The sequence below is a fragment of the Geotrypetes seraphini genome, chromosome 3 (genome assembly GCF_902459505.1).
Source record: "Geotrypetes seraphini chromosome 3, aGeoSer1.1, whole genome shotgun sequence".
NCBI classification, from domain to species: Eukaryota; Metazoa; Chordata; class Amphibia; order Gymnophiona; family Dermophiidae; genus Geotrypetes; species Geotrypetes seraphini.
Window position 1 is genome coordinate 247,280,554 of NC_047086.1, and position 19,720 is coordinate 247,300,273.

Genomic DNA, 19,720 nt, shown 5'->3' on the forward strand with positions numbered 1-19,720 from the left:
TGCTTGAATCGGCGTTTGGAGTCGGGACCGCGAAGAAAGTAGCGGCTGGAATCTTTTTTTGGCGTTTCCCTTCCCGCCCCTTGAGATGTCTCCGCAGCTCCTCTCGATCCCCGCCAGCGTCGGAAGCCTTCTCCGACGCTGGTGCGGCTCATGAGAGGAGCCGACAGGAGAGCAGGATGTCCAGCGCTGGGGTCCAGTTCTTCCGGCGAGTGTAAGTAGGTGCTGTGGATTCACGCATGTGCACTCCTGCGGCCACAGACCTACTGATCATGGAAGCACGCCGATAGGAGTGCGCATGTGCGGCTAGCGTTTTATTATATAGGATGACAGGAGTTGCCATACAACAAATTACGAGCAATTGGAAGACTTGGACGAGGCTTAATTATAGTTTTGGGTGGAATTCATTGTGTCATGTGTATAAAATGGAAAGAATATTAGCCATTCAGAAAGGGAATTTTAAGAAATTTCAGGAGATTTGGGAGCCATTAGCAAAATACTATACTGTTTAATTATGTTTTTCCCTATGTTATGCACATCCGGGAGGGGGGAGGATGGGGGTCTGTTAGATTTATGATTTCAGATATATTGGGGTTTATTATAGAAATTTTGTGTGATAACATTATGATTGTTCAGGAGGGAGGGGGGTCTATTTCTGTAATGGATATTAATGGAATAATAAGTTATTGTTGTATAAAATGTGGTATTTATTTTGAACCGGCTCAGTTGACGGCCTTCCTCTCCAATAAGCGCCTTGAAATGGAATAATATCTAAGTCCGAGTAATAATTTAGCTCTGTTTCAGCATCAGATAGTGAGCTTTCTTGTTAATTATTAGATGGTTCAATCACTCCTATGTCCTAATCATGGATCCTAATAATTGAGGACTAGTGTGTGATTAAGTAGAGATATAATTTCCTATTATAATTTGAATTATTTTTTGGATGGTAATTTCAATACTATGTTATCTTAATTACACTTTCTGTACAAGATGATATGCTTGTTAATTAATGTGAAAACTTATAAATAAATAAAATAAAATAAAATGTGGTATTTATTGTTACACTTACTGTAAGTTTTGAAAATAATAAAGATTTTGAAAAAAAAACCCCAACTATCCTGATATGTGTTACTGAATTTAATGACTTTCCTGAACTTTATATGTCATATGATGTTCATATTTGTTATTATTAAATTTCAATAAACAGATTGAACTTAAAAAAAAAGAAATAAGTTGCACTACAAGGTGATCCAAGTTTATTATATAATTTGATTAATCGCCTATTTCAATTTCTAGGCGATGTACAATTTCTTAAATAATCAAGTACAGGTAACAAATCAAACAAACAAAAGTCATGTCAAATTAAAATAACAAATACAAACATTCCTATACAAAGTTTAACCTATACATATAATATCAAAACAAAAGGGAAAATTATTAATGGATTACAATCAATATTTAATTTAAATATATTTAAGGGAAAAACAGTAGGAGGGGAAACAAATATAGTTTGTAATAAAATATGAGATAAAAAGAGACAAAATCTTTAAATTTATTCACTAAAAGCATCTTTAAAAAGGAAACTCTTAAGTTTGGTCTTGAATTTGTCCAAATTTTTTTCCTCTCTAATAAATAATGGGAGGTCATTCTAGGACTGGGGAGCGGTTATTGAGAAAATAGTGTGACGCCTCGTATTGATAACTTTTAATGAAGGAATGGCCAATAAGTGTTGGTCTTGTGATCTCAACTGTCTTGAGGTAAAATAAGGAATTAAGACTCTAAAAATAAAAGCAGGGGTTTTAAATAATAATGATTTGAAAGTAAGCAAGCATAGTTTAAATAAAATACGGTGTGCAACTGGGAGCCAATGTGCCTTTTTAAGTAATGGAGAGACGTGATCAAATTTTTTTGGCTTTAAAGATAATTTTAATAGAGGCGTTCTGGATAATTTGAAGACGTCTGATTTCTTTTTGTGGAAGACCTTTAAACAATGCGTTACAATAATCGATTTTGGAGATTACTAAAGAATGAATTAAGATATTCAAAGATTTTGCACATAAAAATTTAGCCACTGAACGAATTTGGCGAAGTCTATAGAAAGTAGATTTGACCACATGGCTTATGTGATCAAATTTCTTTTGAAGAGAGTGCAATTGAGATTGTCTGCCAGAGTTAAGTTTAGCGGAACAGGCAATGATTGAACCTATTCTAAGGGTCGCCTCAATGCATCCCATTGGATATTGAGAAGTACTGGTGTATCTGTATTTAATTGATAATACTACTGTATGGATTCCCTAAGGAATTAAGGGAAATTTGGATCTTGTAAGGGAAGATTAAGTTCTTACCTCAATAATCTTCTTTCTACCGTGTTTCCCCAAAAATAAGACAGTGTCTTATATTAATTTTGGGCCCAAAAAATGCACAAGGTCTTATTTTCAGGGTAGGGCTTTTTTTTTCATGTACATTATCATCTCTCCCTTCCTCTCCTTCACTCCAATTCTTTCTCTTTCCATTCTCTCCCCCACATGTGCAGCATCTTTCTTCCCCTCTCACCCATTCTCTTGTGCCTTCCCTCTACAGCATCTTTCTATCCCTCCCTCCTATCCCCCTGTACAGCAGAACCCTTGCCCAGCTTCTATCCTTCCCTCCCTCCCATCCTTCATGCAGCAGAACCTTGCCCATCTTCTATCCTTCCCTCCCTCCCATCCCTCGTGCAGCAGAACCCTTGCCCAGCTTCTATCCTTCCCTCCCATCCCTTGTGCAGCAGAACCCTTGAGCACCCCCCCCATGCCACTGAACCCCAGCTGATCCTTCCATCCTTCCCTCCCATCCGAACCCCGCCGACTGCTAGCTATACCTCCCTTCAGAATAGTGTTGGGCTGGCATCACTCTAAACAGGCTGCTTCGCAGCTTCCTCCATCGGGGAATTCACTCTGCCGCATCACCGATTATATCATCAATAACGCAGCACATGGAAGGCCCCGACGATAGAAGGCCACGAAGCAGCCTGTTTAGAGTGATGCCAGCCTAACACTGCTCTGGAGGGAGGTATAGCTTGCAGTAGGCGGGGTTTGGATGGGACGGAACAATGGAGGTCAGCAGGGGTTCAGGTGTACGGCGGGGGGGGGGGGGCGGGGAAAGTGTTGCTTATTTTCGGAGAAAAATGGTAGTAGAAAGGCATATGAGTCATGGATACTACCATTAAACTTCTTGGAGTTATTCTAGATGACAAACTTTCATACCACAAACAAATAAGCTCGGTCGCTAAGAAATGCTTTTTCAAATTAAAAATTATCTGTTCTATCACCCCTTTTCTTGAACCTCAATCACTGAATATTCTTATTTACTCTTTAGTGATATCTCATCTAGACTATTGCAATTCCCTATATAAAAGGATCACTAATAAAGAGATGAGAAGACTCCAAATATTTCAGAATACTACTATTAAAATCATCTACAAGAAAAAAAATATGATCATGTCACACCACTATTTCAAGACACCCACTGGCTTCCCATAACTCATCCGATAACATACATTGAAGGTGTCAAGAACGAGCATGTTTTCATGCATGGGCCCTCAAGAATGGAATGATGTTCCCATGTATGTATATATGTCAGCAGGGAAATTTATGTAATTTTAAGCGATTATTGAAGAGACACTTGTTCTGTAAAATGAAATATGGGAACTGAGTCTATTATATTTGGCCGAGCACTGGTTGCTGATTAGTGTCTGTCTTCTTAATATTGTGTATGTATTTGCTAAACTAAACTAAACCTTAGGTTTGTATACCGCACCATCTCCGCAAGCGCAGAGCTCGGCACGGTTTACAGAGGTTGAGAGGAAAGGAACTACAAAGATGGATATAGGAGAGGGACTGAGAAGATAGAAGAGGGACAGGGTACTAGAGAGCGGGGGTGATTAGATTTTTGAAAAGAGCCAAGTTTTCAAGTGTTTACGGAAGGATTGGAAGGAGCTAGAATTTCTGAGCGGGGATGAGAGGTTGTTCCAGAATTCTGTGGTTCTAAAGGGGAGGGATGTTCCAAGTTTTCCTGCGCGGGATATACCTTTTGTAGATGGGAAAGATAGTTTCGGTTTTTGGGAGGATCTAGAGGAGAGTGGGTTAGAGGAATTCCAAAGGAGTGGGATAACGGGGGGAAGGATGCCATGTAGAATCTTGAAGGCTAAGCAGGCACATTTATAGAGGACTCTGGAGTATACTGGGAGCCAGTGAAGCTTGGAGAGGAGTGGGGAGACGTGATCAAACTTGCCTTTTGTGAAAATAAGCTTGGCCGCGGCGTTCTGAATTAGCTGAAGTCTGTGGAGGTTTTTCTTAGTTAGGCTTATATAGATGGAGTTGCAGTAGTCCAGCCTAGAGAGGATGGTGGATTGAACGAGGATGGCGAAGTGAGAATGAGAAAGTGAGAACTTTCCTCAACATATGGAGGCTAAAGAAGCATTTTTTTACCAAGGAGTTGAGGTGATCATTGAAGGAGAGAGAGGAGTCTAAGATGATGCCTAGGACTTTGCTTGAAAACTCAAGCTGAAGAGTGGGGCCGGAAGGTAGTGGGATGGAGGTGGGTAAATGATCTGAAATAGGGCCAAGCCAAAGTAGTTTTGTTTTGGACTCATTTAGTTTCATTTGTACAGATTGGGCCCAGGATTGGAGGTTCGTAATACAAGAGGATATGTTGTCAGCGAGGTTCGAGAGGTTCGAGTCAGTCTCGAGGAGGATGAGGATGTCGTCAGCGTAGGAGTAGAGAGTTTCTAGGGGGGATAGATGAAGGAGTTTCAGAGAGGACATGTAGATGTTGAAAAGGATAGGGGAGAGGGGTGAGCCTTGCGGGACTCCACATTTCGGCTTCCAGGGGGAGGATGAGGTACCGTTTGTGTTAACGGTGTAGGAGCGGAAGCGTAGGAATTTCGAGAACCAATCTAGGATAGTGGAGCTTATGCCTATTTCGGAGAGTTGGAAGATTAGGATGTCGTGTGAACGACATCAAAGGCTGCGGAGAGGTCGAATTGAAGAAGAACAGCAGATTTGTTGCAAGAATGGAGTTGTTGCACCTTAGAGATTAGTGAGGCCAAGAGGGATTCGGTGCTGAAGTTGGGTCTGAAGCCGAATTGGTGGGGTAGGAGGATAGAGAATCTTTCTAGGTAGGAAGAGAGTTGGGTGGATATGATGGATTCTAATAGCTTGGTTAGGAGAGGGATATTTGCTATAGGACGGTAATTTGATGGAATGGAGGGATCAAGATCGGCCTTTTTCAGTAGAGGGGACAATGAAATGTGTCCCATGTCGGGGGAGAAAAGGCCCGATGTTAGGGCAGAGTTAATAAGTTCGGTGAGGGAAGCGATGGCCTGTGTAGGGATATTCTCGAATAAGTAGGAGGGGAAAGGGTCCAAAGTGCACTTACAAGTTTTTAGTTTGAGGCAGAGTTTGGAGACTTGCGGTTCGGAGACAAGCTCGAAGGCGGTCCAGGATCTGTCGGCAGGAATGGAGGTGGATACAGGTAGGGTAGGGTTGAGATCAATAGAGGTCAGGGAATTATAGGAGACTGTGGGAGGGAAGGAGCATCTTAGGGTGGTAACCTTTTCATTAAAGAAATTTGCAAGGGCATCGGCTGATAGAGATGGTGGGAGCAAAGATGGGTCATTTTTTGTAGTTAGTGAGCGCCAGATGTTGAACAGCGCATTGGTCTGGTTGTTGGATCTAGAAATCTTGTCTCCGAAGAAGTTTTTCCTGGCTTTTTTTAATGTTGAATTGTAAAATTTAATATTAGCCCTCCAGGTCTGTCTATCAGAGGGGGATTTAGATTTTTTCCATTTGCGCTCCAGAGCGCGACATTTCTGTTTCAATTCTCTGTGAAGAGGTAGGTACCAGGGGGCCTTTCGGGGGTAGGAGATGGTTTTGGTGGTTAATGGAGCAAGGGAGTGGTAGGTGGACTCGGAGAGGGCGGTCCAGTTGTGCCAGTGTGATTTGGGGTCTGTAGATCTAGGGTCGAGGAGAATTTGTTGAGGAATTTGGACCAGAATAGATTGCTAGAGGTTTTTTTGCGGAAGGTTATGGAATGAGAGGAGTGGGGTGGGGAGTGAAGATGTGACATGAAGATGGGGAGGCAGGTAGTCCCTAAGAAGTGGTCAGACCAAGGGACTCGTTCCCAGCGAGTGTCGTCGGTTGAGGTTTTGAAGGCGGTGAGATCAATGAAAGTGGTAAAGTCTAGAGTATGCCCTTTTTTGTGGGTTGGGGATGGGGTGGGTGAGGGAAAGCCTAGAGAGGTAAGGAAGTTGTTGAATTCGGACGTATCATTGTTATTGGTGTCGTCGAGGTGGAGATTGATATCACCAACGATTAGAAGTCTTTGGAATTTAAGGAAGGCATTTGTTATAGTCTCATAGACGAGATTGGAAGATTTGGTCCAAGGGATGGGTAGTCGGTATAATAACAGGATGCCCAATTGGTGGGCGCGGAGTTCGTCATTAACTGAGGCAAGCAAATATTCTAGAGAGGCATGGGTGCCCATCTCAAGGAGCTGGACGTCGAAGAAAGATTTGGAGAGGAGTGCCAGACCACCTCCTTTTCGATTGGGTCTGGGGGAGAAGAGGCCTTGGTAACCGTGGGGGAGGAGTTCGTTTTGTGTGAATAGATCGTCTTTGGCGATCCATGATTCTGTGATGCACAGAAAACCAGGGTCGAGCTCAACTAGAAGGTCTCTCAGGATTTGGGTCTTATTGCACGCGGATCTAGCATTGCAATAAAGTGTCGGGACTGGGGTGAGAGAGTCTGGGACAGTGTTGAGAAGATTGGCAGGGGGTAGGGGCTTTAGAGAATCTTGGTTGACTTTTCGGGGGTTTTTCTTGGGAGGGGAGTTTCTGGTGCGTATCAGTGTGGGGATTCTGAGTCCGGGGCAGATAGTATTGGTGTTAGCGGGGTCGAATAGGTTGGGGGAGGGAGGTTTCAGACAGAGGGAAGGATGGAGAGGTGAGCAGAGTAGGAGGAGAAGGATCCAGAAGGATGGGTTCATGGTGGGGTGGTTGGTGTGAGAGAGTCTGCAGCAAGGGGGAATAGAGTTGGTTGCGGAAGGAGCAGGGGAAATTTAAGTCAAGCTGGCTAAGAGCAGGGGCAAGTAGGGAGGGAGAGCCTTATTTTTTTTTTTTTTAGGACTAAGGGGGGCTATATCAGTGAGGACAATTGGCGGCTAAGCGCTTTCCATGTGGTGCCTAGAGTGGAGAGACTTGGGTCAATAAATGGGTAACGAGGGAGAATTGCACAGTTAAGGTATGTATGTAGCCCAGGATGTGCTAGGGGAAATGGGTCAGCTGAAAAAGTGAGAGACTGGTAAGAAACCTTTGGCTGAGGATACAGTTTGGTGCTGAACTAGTCAAAAACAGAGAAAAGTGTAGCATCTAAACAGGGGCAAAGACAATAGTAAAATATGGTAAAATTTGGTGCTGAACTAAGCAAAAACAGAGAAAAATTTAGCATCTAAACAGGAGCAAAGACAGTAGTAAAATATGGTACAGATAAGAATAGTAAAATATGGTACAGAAAAGAAATAATAAAATATGGGCTGGATAAGGGCAGGCTCGCAAAGTCAGCAGGGCAGGGCAAATCCTCCTGCTCGAGTGGCGTCGGGTGGAGGAAGGAGGAACACGATGGAGGAAGCTTCCTCCTTCCTCTGCCTTGGAGGCGCTGGAGCGGAAAGAAAAAGCTTTCGGTGGCCCGCAGTGGGCTGAAGAGAGGCCAGGTCACGCTGGCCTTTTGCAGCCCTCGGATGGGCTGAAGTAGAGCTGGCTCGCAAAGTCAGCAGGGCAGGGCAAATCCTCCTGCTCGAGTGGCGTCGGGTGGAGGAAGGAGGAACACGATGGAGGAAGCTTCCTCCTTCCTCTGCCTTGGAGGCGCTGGAGCGGAAAGAAAAAGCTTTCGGCGGCCCGCAGTGGGCTGAAGAGAGGCCGGGTCACGCTGGCCTTTTGCAGCCCTCGGATTGTAGCATCTTACTTGCTGTGACCCACTTTGAATAAAGCGAGATACAAATGAATAAACTCTATAAAATCCTTCTTCTTACTTTTAAAGCAAGAGCTGAACATACTCCGGCATTCTTTGATCAACTGCCATTACAATTTTCCCCCTCAATATTACCAAGGTTATGGAATGCCTTACCTCATTACCTTAGAAAAGAAGACTGCTTAACAAAATTCAAATCTAACCTTAAAACATTTCTGTTTAAATATTTTTTCATTACATAAATCCGATCATCACCATTTCAACTACATTGGCTACCGATTGAAGTACAGATTAAGTTTAAATTTGGATCCTTCTGTTTCAAGATACTGGCAGGCTTAATCCCAGAATATCTCTTGGAATCATTTACAAGTAATAGATCTAAGCACTCCAGGAAATCTCACACACTATTTTCTTTTCCATCCACTAAGGGTTTTAAATTTAAAAGATTTCAATAGCGTCTGCTGTCCTTCCAAGCGGCATTATGGGATAAGGATTTGAATTTCCTAATTATGTCAGTTGACCCATCAATAATTTCGACATGCTTTAAAAACGTACCTGTTCATAGAATCTTTTGGAAATTAGGCATGCTTTGTTTCCCATTCTCATAGAAACATGACGGCAGATAAAGGCCAAATGGCCCATCTAGTCTGCCCATCCACAGTAACCATTATCTCTTTCTCTCTCCAAGAGATCCCACGTGCCTATCCCAGGCCCTCTTGAATTCAGACATAATCTCTGTTTCCACCACCTCTTCTGGGAAACTGTTCCAAGCATCTACCACCCTTTCCATTAAAAAGTATTTCCTCAGATCCGGAGCCTATCACCTCTTAACTTCATCCTATGCCCTCTCATTGCAGAGTTTCCTTTCAAATGAAAAGAGACTCAACTCATGCACATTTATATTATGTAAGTATTTAAACGTCTCTATCATATCTCCCCTCTCCCGCCTTTCCTCTGAAGTACAGTATAAAGATTGAGATCTTTAAGTCTGTCCCATATGCCTTATTACGAAGACCACACACCATTTTAGTAGCCTTCCTCTGGACCGACTCCATCCTCTTTATAAGGTGCGGCCTCCAGAATTGTACACAATATTCTAAATGAGGTCTCACCAGAGTCTTATACAGAGGCATCAATACCTCCTTTTTCCTACTAGCCATACCTCTCCCTATGCAACCTAGCATTCTTCTAGCTTTTGCCGTCACCTTTTCAACCTGTTTGGCCACCTTAAGATCATCACATGCAATCACACCCAAGTACCGCTCTTCCGTTGTACACAAAAGTTCTTCACCCCCTAAACTGTACCATTCACCCTGGTTTTTACAGCCCAAATGCATGACTTCGCATTTCTTAGCATTAAATTTTAGCTGCCAAATTTCACACCATTCTTCAAGCTTCGCCAAGTTTTTCTTCATGTTATTCATACCATCCGGCGTGTCTACTCTATTGCAGATTTGGTATCATCCGCAAAGAGGCAAATCTTACCCGACAACCCTTCAGCAATATCATTTATATAAATGTTAAAAAGAACAGGCCCATGAACAGAACCTTGAGGCACACCACTGGTAACATCCCTTTCCTCAGAGCGATCTCCATTGATTCCTCTGTTGCCTTCTACTCAGCCAGTTCCTGACCCAGCCCTTCACTTTGCGACCCATCCCAAGAGCACTCAGTTTATTTATTAGATGTCTGTGTGGCACACTAACGGGATCGATGCTGAGCTTGGGTCTTTGCTCTTCTGAGTGCACTAAGCTTGAAAACACCAGCAAGTCTTAGCATATGCAGCAATGGTTGACTTCTTGCTGCGCAGGATGATAGCTACTACTCTTGTCAAATATCCTATACACACTAAAGCTGGCATGTTTAAGTAGTGAATGTTATATACAGAATGCCCAACCCAAAGCCTGAGAACCTAATAATGACACCCCTGGAGCCCTGCCCCAGCTCCACCCCTAATCATCCACCCACTAGGCTCATTGCTGCTCCATCCCCTTTTCAACCATTTTCTATACCAGGGGTGGGCAACTCTGGTCCTCGAAGGCCGGAATCCAGTCAGGTTTTCAAGATTTCCCCTATGAATATGCATTGAAAGCAGTGCATGCAAATAGATCTCATGCATATTCATTGGGGAAATCCTGAAAACCTGACTGGATTCCTGCCCTAGAGGACCGGAGTTGCCCACCCCTGTTCTATACCCTTTCAGTGATTCCCTCTTTCCCTCCTTCCATCTCTCCCCCCGCAGGTGCTTCTCCCTCCCTCCCCCCCATGGGTGCTTCTCCCTCCTTCCCCCCATGGGTGCTTCTCCTTCCCTCCACCAAGGGTGCTTCTTTCTCTCTCTCTCCCCACACAACTCTGTCTCCCATGGGTTCTTCTCTCTCACCCTCCCTCTCTCCAACTCCTCTCCTGTAAGTGCTTCTCTCTCTCTCTCTCCTTCCCTCCAACCTTCACCCCCCTAAAGGGACGATATATCTCTCTCTCTCCTCTGTCCGTCACCTACTTCCCCACTGAAATTCAATGTTCGGTCCAGCCAGCAGCAGCAGCGAGGTGAGTCTGATGTCATCAGCCTGGCCTGGAAGCCTTCTCTTTGAAGCAACTTCCTGTTCCCGCAATAGCGGGACACTCTAGAGAAGTGGCTTCCGGGGGAGACTGATGGCAACTGGTTCATCTTGTTGCTGCTGCTGGGCAGCCTGAAGATTCAATTTCAGCCGAGCTGTGAAGTAGGTGGGGGACAAGGCAGACCATCATGGAAAGAAGCCCACGTATCTGGGCAGAAATTAAGAACCTGCAGCAGAAGGGCCACTCTGAACAGAGAGGAAAAGCCTGATTTAAAAAATTAATAAAAAAACAAAACCAAATGTAGTGAGGTTTGATTTGATCCGGAGGTAGGTGGGGGACAGGGCACACAGGTTAGAGCTGACACTTTTTCCCCGAACAGCCACTTTTTGACATTTAATTGGTGCATATCTCTTTGCGCAAGCTTATAGGATTGCCTTTCACATGCCTGAAGGAATCTGGGGTTTTTTTTGGAACTGGAATTATTGTTTACTGAAAGTTTCTATACCATTACTAATGACTAGGGAGTCAATTCAGAGTTATTTGTTCAATGTTTAGGAACAATTTTAAAAAATGTAAACTATATATTTACATATATACATGCTAAATGTATTTCAGCCCTTTTACATTTGGATCATGCCATTAATCACATGATTAACATTTTTTATTATGATTAATCATGTGATTAAAAGTTTTACTCAATGTATAGCCTTAAGATAAATAAATATTACATATTTGGATGGCTAGTTATCAAAGGGATTTGCTATGGGTAAACATGAATTTAACCACAGCAAAGGCCCCTTTGAAAACTTCCCTCCCTTTTGTGCAAAGAAAAGTGACAAAACTGAAAGTATTTTGAACTATGTATCACAGATGCCTGCTACATTATGCTTTTCAACAGAAATATTATTTTACATTGGTAGAGCAGAAGCAAATACTGGAGACACAAAGAACAGTAAATAAAATTGATGAGGGGAATATCCACGGTAGTATAAACCTTCTGGAGATGCATATTTAATAGAGGACTCCAAAATGGACAAGTAGTTAAGCAAGTTGAGAAACAGGGAAGTATTCAAAATCTGCTTCAATCACTGATGCTTCGTCTGTTTCAGTTTTGGATTCGGCAACAAAACCAGACCAAAATCTGGGTTCAGGTTTCAAAAGAAAATGCCAGTGCGTTTTTGATTGCAACCCGAAACTCAATCCTCCGCTCCTCAAGATCACTTACTTCCCCACCACACAATCATTTCCCCCTCTCCATCACGGTGGTCTAGTGACTTCTTCAGGAACAGGAACAAATCTCACTCGTTCTTGGCCTGTACTGCTGCTTTATCTCAATGGCTACCAAGGCTTTCTGCTGCAGTCTCATGAGATTGCTAGAGGAGGGCCCCAGCAGCTATTTTGTGAATGGAGCCTGCTTGGGAAATGGCTGCCTCTGAACAAAGGCCTTCCTGAGGTATGCCTGGGAAGGGCCTACAAGTGGAATTGGGGATGGGGGGTGGCAGAGGAGAGTGGTGGCAGGAAAGGAGGGTAGAGAGGAGGAAGACTTTATGGGTTGGGTGGGAGGGTACGGTAATTTACAGTTTCTGCCAAAACTGAGCGGCAAATTTCAGTCACAGCGTTGGTTTTGGCCAAAATCGAAGATCCTAGGTTGTTAGGCACTACTTTCTTCTAACTGTGGGCCTACTAACTTTGTTCTCCATTGCCCCAGGTACCTACTTAGAATGTAAACTTTCTGTGGATCATCGATTTACCTCCTGTATCTTAGTTGTAACTTACTTTTTTAAAGCACAGCTTTGGAAAGATGAGTGGCTAAATCTAAAGCCAATTATTGTTTTAACTTTGGTTAACATATGTTTTCCAAATGAGATTTACAAAAACATCTTTCACATACATTACCTCAAATAGGGCCCCTTTTACAAAGCCATAGTGGTGGGTACTGGCACAGCAAATATGACACAGCCCATAGGAATTGGATGGGCTGTATTGCATTTGCCGTGCGGGAATCTCTACTGTGGTTTTGTAAAACGGGCCCATAATATCTTGAATGAGAATAAAGATCATTTGTTATGTTTTCTATTAACAATATTTATAAAATATAGACTGCACTTATAGCTTACTTTCATGAATTGATGTCTGAACATTTGGAACTTCTGAAAGGGGTCGAGAGGTTGCCTTGGTTTTCTCTTTTTCCCCCTTTTTCTTCCCAGCATCTTTAATGTCAATCTTATCTGTCACAAAAAGGAAAAAATAAAGAAAATATACATTTTTTTCTTATTATCATTTATTAGTTAAACATAAAACAGAAATTCCAGTGATCCTTAAACTAGATAAGATTTTAGGGTATAGTGGGTACCCATAAAGTACAGAAAATTGCAGGAAACCAAATGTAGGAAACCAAATCCTAGAAATGCATAGAGACCCAAGAAGCAGGCAGAATAGAGTTTCAGTGTATGAATGAGACAAAAGTACAAACAAGGGGACTTAGGTTGTCAGGGGAAGCTGGGGATGGGGTGAAGAATGTATTCTGAAAAGATGGAATCTATCCTAACCAAGGTGGAACCAGGCTATTGGTACTATTTAAAAAAAAACCCCAAAAAAATAGAGCAACCTATACACTAGAAACTGAGGCAAAGCATCAATTGATCAATCATTGCATGGAATGAAGTATCTTTGAAGGATATTATCAAAACAGAGAAGCTGCAAGAAAGGCAAATGTAGCCCAGGTGCCTTTCAGTAAAGAACAGAGTTACAAGAAAGCACAGTTACTTATCGTAATAGGTGTTATCCAGGGACAGCAGGCAGATATTCTCACATGTGGGTGATGTCATCTATAGAACCCCGTTACAGACAGCTTTAAAAGTGCATCGCCACTTTAAGAACTTGAGAAAGTTCGTGAACTGCCCGCACCGCACATGCGCGAGTGCCTTCCCACCTGACATAGGCTCACAGTACCTCAGTTCTGTAAGCAAGCTAAGAAACCAACCAGGGGAGGTGAATGGGTTTTGAGAATATCTGTCCCTGGATAACACCAACTGTCCCTGGATAACACCTGTTACAGTAAGTAATTGTGCTTTATCCCAGGACAAGCAGTCAGCATATTCTCACATGTGGGACTCCTTAGCTTACTAGAATGAAATTAAGGGAGTGATGGCCATTAAGAAATTAAATTTTGTAATACTGCTTGGCCGAAGTGACCATGCCGTCTGGAATAAGATTCCAGACAACAGGATGGAATGTAAAAAAGCAACTGAAGCTGCAATAGCTCAGACCTTGGGAACTGCGACATGACTCCCCAGTTTTAGCCTAGCCTGAGCATAACAGAAAGCGATACAAGCCGCCAACCATGTAGAAATAGTTCTTTTGGATACAGGACATCCCAACTTATTAGGATCGAATGAGACAAAGAGTTGAGGAGATGTCCTATGAGGTTGAGTACGCTTAAGTAGCAGGCCAAAGCTCATTTACAGTCCAAAGTATGAATAGCCATTTCGCCAGTGTGAGAATGAGGCTTGGGAAAAAGCACTGACAGCACAATAAATTGATTGAGATGGAATTCAGTGACTACCTTTGGAAGGAATTTTGGATAAGTGCAGAGCACCACTTTTTCATGATGAAACACTGTAAAAGGTGGATCCGTCATCAGTGCCTGAAGATCATTTACTCTTCGAGCAGATGTAAGAGAGATGAGCAAAAACACTTTCCAAGTGGGATATTTAAGATGAGCCGAGGACATTGGTTCAAAAGGAGGCTTCATTAGTCTAAGGACCACATTAAAATCCCAAACTACTGGAGGTGGTTTGAGAGGAAGTTTGATGTTGTAAAGTCCTTTCATAAACCTGGATACGAGAGGATGAGTAGCAAGAGGTTTTCTGATAACTGGTCTATGAAAAGCATTGATAGCACTGAGATGAACTCTAATCAAAGTGGTCTTGAGGCCTGAATTGGATAAATGTAGAAAAGTAATCCAATACTAAAGGCACAGAGGTGGATTTAGCATCATGATGATAAAGAGTACACCACGTGGAAAACTGCTTACATTTGTATTGATGACACTGTTGCGTAGATGGTATTCTTGATGCTTCCAAAATGAGTCTGACAGGCTGGGAAAGATGAAGGGCCGCTGAAGTCAGGCCGAAAGGTACCAAGCTGAAGACTGGGATGCAGAAGAGATCCGCGACTCTGCGAGAAACGAGATGGAGAAATCTGAAGAGAGATTGGTTCCTTGGTACTGAGTTGAAGCAGAAGGGAAAACCAGGGTTGTCTGGGCCACTGAGGAGCTATGAGAATCATGGTGGCCTCCTCCCATTTGAGCTTGACAAGCATCTTGAGGATGAGAGGGATTGGAGGAAACGCATAGAGAAACTTGTGCGTCCAATCCAGTAGAAAAGCATCCGCTTCCAGTCGTTGGGAAGAATACTGCCTGGAGCAAAACTGGGGCAGCTTGTGGTTGAGGGGGGACACAAATAAGTCTATCTGAGGAGTCCCCCCACTGAGAAAAAATGTGATGCAGAACTGCAGAATTGAGCATCCGCTCATGTGGCTGAACAAACCTGCTGAGTTTGTCTACAATAGAATTCTTTTCTCCTTGAATGTATATTGCTTTCAGGAATATGTTGTGAACAATCGCCCAGGTTCAAATCTTTTGGGCCTCCTGACAAAGGCGGAGACAGCCCGTGCCATCATGCTTGTTTATGTAATGCATTGCGACTTGGTTGTCTGTGCAAATAAGGATGTGGTTGGTGACAATGTGCTGAAAAGCTTTGAAAGCATTGAAGATTGCTTGAAGTTCCAACAGATTGATTTGGCAAAGGTAGTCTTGGGCAGACCAGTGACCTTGAGCACAAAGACCATCCAGATGAGCCCCCCCAAGCGTAAGTGGACAAGTCCATTGTCAGAACCTTTTGATATAGAGATTTGTGGAACAACCTTCTGGAACAATTAGAAGGGTTCATCCACCACTGCAGAGATTGTCGAAGTGAAGTAGTGATGGTAATGTGTTGAGACAGTGGGTCGAGTGCTTGAGACCACCGAGATGTGAGAGTCCATTGAGGTGCCAGATATGAAGTCTCGCAAGTGGAGTAACAGGCATCGTGGAAGCCATGTAACCCAGTAGCACCATCATTTCCTGGCCAAGAGTGATTGCAGGTGAAAAATCTGAGTGCAAAGCTGAATCAAATGTTCTAGTCTTTGCTGAGGAAGAAATACTCTGAGATAAATGGTGTCTAGCAGGACTCTGATAAATTGCAGATTCTAAAAGGGTTGAAGTTGGAATTTGGGAAAATTGATTTTGAAACCCAACTATTGAAGGAAGAGAATTCTTAAGCCAGTTGCTGCAATCACCCCTTGAGAGGTTGGATTTTTGATCAGCCAATCGTCCAGATAGGGGAACACCTGGAGATCTGGAGACCGCAAGGCCCCTGCCACTACCACCAAGCTCTTTGAATATTCTGGGAGATGATGCAGGCCAAAGGACAGGATCTTGTATTGATAATGGTATTTTGCCATCTGAAATCTGAGGAATTTTCTGGAGGTCGGATTCACTGGAATGTGAGTATAAGCCTCTTTGAGATCTAGAAAGCATAGGGGATATAAAGTTACTAGGGATAACATCTGAAACTTTTCCTTCACTAGAAACCTGTTGAGGCCCATAAGGTCTAAGATTGTACGTAGACCTCCTGTCTTCTTTGGGATGAGAAAATACCAGGAGTAAAAACTCGTTTCTCTATGCAAGTGGAACCTCCTCTATAGCATTGATAAGAAGGAGGGATTCTATCTCCCGAAGAACGGACATCTGTTGAGGGTTGAAAAAGGACTCTTGGCGGATGATCCAGAGGTATATTGATGAAGTAAAGAGAGTATCCCTCTCGAATGACTTTTAGTACCCAGAGATTTCTGGTTATTAGCTCCCAACAGGGATAATACAGCTGGAGGGATGAGAGTGGTGAGAGAGGGAGAAACAAACGCAGGGATAGAGAGGAAGGAGAAATTGTGCTTCACACTGCCAATGATGCTTCCACTGCCAATGTTGAGAAGCTGATCCTTATTTGCTCTGATGAAGAAGTGGTATTGCCATGAAATGCTTGCTGCGTTGGATTGGATTCATTTGGACTGTCTGCTGTTAAGCTACAAACAAGACATCTAAAGATAAGTGCTCTCTACTATACCGGATGGTTTTGTGGCTCTTTGTAAATCTTGGGTCAAACATTTAGGATAAAATGCCTGTTTGCTTTTTACACTGTCTGTACTGGGCTCCGTGGATGATGTCACCCACACATGAGAATATACTGCCTGCTTGTCCTAGGCCAGGGGTCAGCAACCCACAGCTCAAGAGCCACATGCAGCTCTTTCACCACTTGGCTGCAGCTCTTCTCTTGCTTCAACAGGTTAGTGCCAGTGATTCCTACAGTTGCTTGCCAATAAACTCGGAAGCAACTCCTCTGCCACGTCCCGCCCTCTGTCAGAACTTCCTGTTTCTGCCCGGGCAGGATGTGACAGAGGAGAAGCATCTGGGTTAACATCAGGCAGCTGTAGGAATCACCACTGATCCGCTGAAGAAAGAGCATATTTGTGAGTGGAGTTGGAGGGGAAGAAAATATGTTGCAGGAGGGATGAAATGGCTCTTTGCTTTAAAAATGTTGTTGACCCCTGTCCTAGACTATCCATACCTGGAGCTTTATTTAAGGGGAATGATTTAATAGCAGTTATCAGAAATTGTAATGGGAGACTTAAGAGTCTCTTAATTTGATCAGTAGTAAAAGTTGTTGAGACAATGTACCTTTTAGCATTCTCAAAGACTTCAGGAAAAAGAACCTGTAATTGATTAGCATGTGAGTTGGATTGTTTTTAAACCTAGATGAGGACTCCAGGATGGAGGAAGAAGAACAAATCTAAAGTACAAGGTGCTTATTTTTAGGTAAAAATTACTACTGAAAACTGTTTGTCTCCTTTGTCCAAGCTGCAAATAGTATGTTTAGGTTAAATAAGCTCTCATAAGCAATTGATATAATTTCCATATCAACAGTTGAGAAAAATATTATGTCTTAGACATCTGTATCTAGTGATTGTCAATCTCTCTGTAATGTGGTCGACAGCCACTTTTCTTGAGTTATTATATTGCTTCTTAATTATAATTATGGATTTAGAAGAGGTTGTATTTCTAATAAGTATCATGGTTTGTAACGTATGTGAAAGATTACACCAGTCTGCATTTTAAAACTTTTACTCAGATGATTTCTTATATCTATATTAAAAAAAATCTGTATCCTACCTATCAAAGTCCCCTTTATGTATTTTTGCTGACTTATTGATTTCCTTGCATAGAACTAACTAATTGTTAGCTAATCCACTGATGTAAGATGATTTTACCTATATAATTCTGTACACTCCCTTTGTTAGGCAAGGAGCTAATGAGAACAGAACTGACATCTAATTGCCAAAGATCAGTCTCATAAAATTCCTTCATTAATTGAAATTAAGCTTCTGAATACAAGAAAACTTAACTGACCACTTTGTATTGAAATGATAATTTGCAGTCTGACTTTTTTGTAACCCCGACATGATCATCATCTTCTGCTGCGGGGAGTGAGCCTTGTATTGAGATCCATCCTGAACTATAGCAGCTTATGGAAGACAACTTTACAGGGTAAGAGCTTTTTTACCTTGTTTCCTTTCTTAAATAAATACTGCTCAGAAATCCTCTCAGTGTAATCCCAATTGCAGAATACACAAGTAAAATGAACAATAGTTAATAATAATAATAATAATAACAACTTTATTCTTATATACCGCCATACCATAATGGTTCTAGGAGGTTCACAACAAAGTAAGGCTGGACATTCAGCAAGTATGTACAAGTCATAAAAGATACATTAATTTTTTGTAAGCCATATAGGTGACACCTGCAGCCATAAAGGCTATTGGGGTAGTAGATATGTGTGTCTAGTAGGTTTGGGGGGCTCACCATGACCTATAAGGGAGTTGTGGTGAGATGTTTATGTGGTACCCTTTTGTGAAGTTCACAGCAGTGCCCTGTAAGGTGCCCTACTACTCTGTTGCCATGTCTGGCCAGTCTATCATTATGCTGACCCCTCCCACGTCCAAAAGGTCTTTTCAAGGCGTTTTTGACTTGGACAAATTTTTGGAGGAGAATGAGGTATAAAGATAGACGACTCAGCAATCTGGATGATCAAACACAGCCAGAAAAGTCAGTTTGAGTTTTACCTTTCTTCAGAAATATATGTGTCATGTTTATTTTTTTTTGTACCTATTAATTGCTATTTATTTTAAAGTACAGTTGTAATGAGGTCCAGTTCAAAAAGTATATATCTCAACAATATCCTCATTCAATAGCAGATTCATATAAGCTTGAGAAGTTTTAGTAGACACTTTTCTCTAATATATCTCTACAGTTCATAGTAGTTAATTCATCATTTTTCAACTTTTCAACTCTTCTTATTCAAAGATCCATTTTTGCTCACAAAAATTCAAATATCTATTGATAGATATTTGAATTTTCATGAGCAAAAATGGATCTTTGATCTTAATACAACTATCCGTCTCTGATCTAACTTTTAAATCTCTCGATGCTCTGCATAGTACTCTATTCTGATTGGTTTAGATAGTCATGTGACAAGTAGATATTTAAATAGTTCCTCAGACGCCGCCGCTATATTGAATGAGACTCGAAACTGGCAACAGATCTGAATATCGGTAAATAAAGAAGAATGTCTATATAACTTTAGTGATGAATGTTTTATATTTAAGATATTTATTCTCTAATAAATTTTCTCTGATGCATCTCTTTACCTAGAGGCATCTCCTTGAAACAGCACCTGCGAAACGTGGATCCATGTCGAAGTCCTGTTTAACTGCCTAAACATTATGAAAAAGCTAAGTTTAAAAAATTAATTTATTGCATAAAAATAATTTATAGTATAAAATTAAGAATATTTAACACAAGGAGGAGTAGGGATATGACCAATGAGGAGGCCAACTACGTTTTGAAATCTGTACTTAACAGACGACCTTGTGCAGATGTAGTCACTGAGGTCTATTCCCGTAATGAAAAATAAGAGGAGTTGAAAAGTTGAAAAATGATGAATTAACTACTATGAACTGTAGAGATATATTAGAGAAAAGTGTCTACTAAACTTCTCAAGCTTATA

At 42.0% G+C, this 19,720-nt stretch overlaps 1 protein-coding gene across 4 annotated transcripts in view; it reads right to left on the reverse strand.

Annotated features, from left to right (window-relative positions):
- The window catches only part of ADGB (androglobin), a 633,675-nt gene that overhangs the window by 496,420 nt on the left and 117,535 nt on the right, over nt 1-19,720 (reverse strand). For all 4 annotated transcript variants that reach the window (XM_033939743.1, XM_033939744.1, XM_033939742.1 and 1 more), the window contains one exon: nt 12,674-12,784. In XM_033939743.1, coding sequence (XP_033795634.1) covers nt 12,674-12,784 — 111 coding nt within the window. The remainder of the gene's footprint in view (nt 1-12,673; nt 12,785-19,720) is intronic.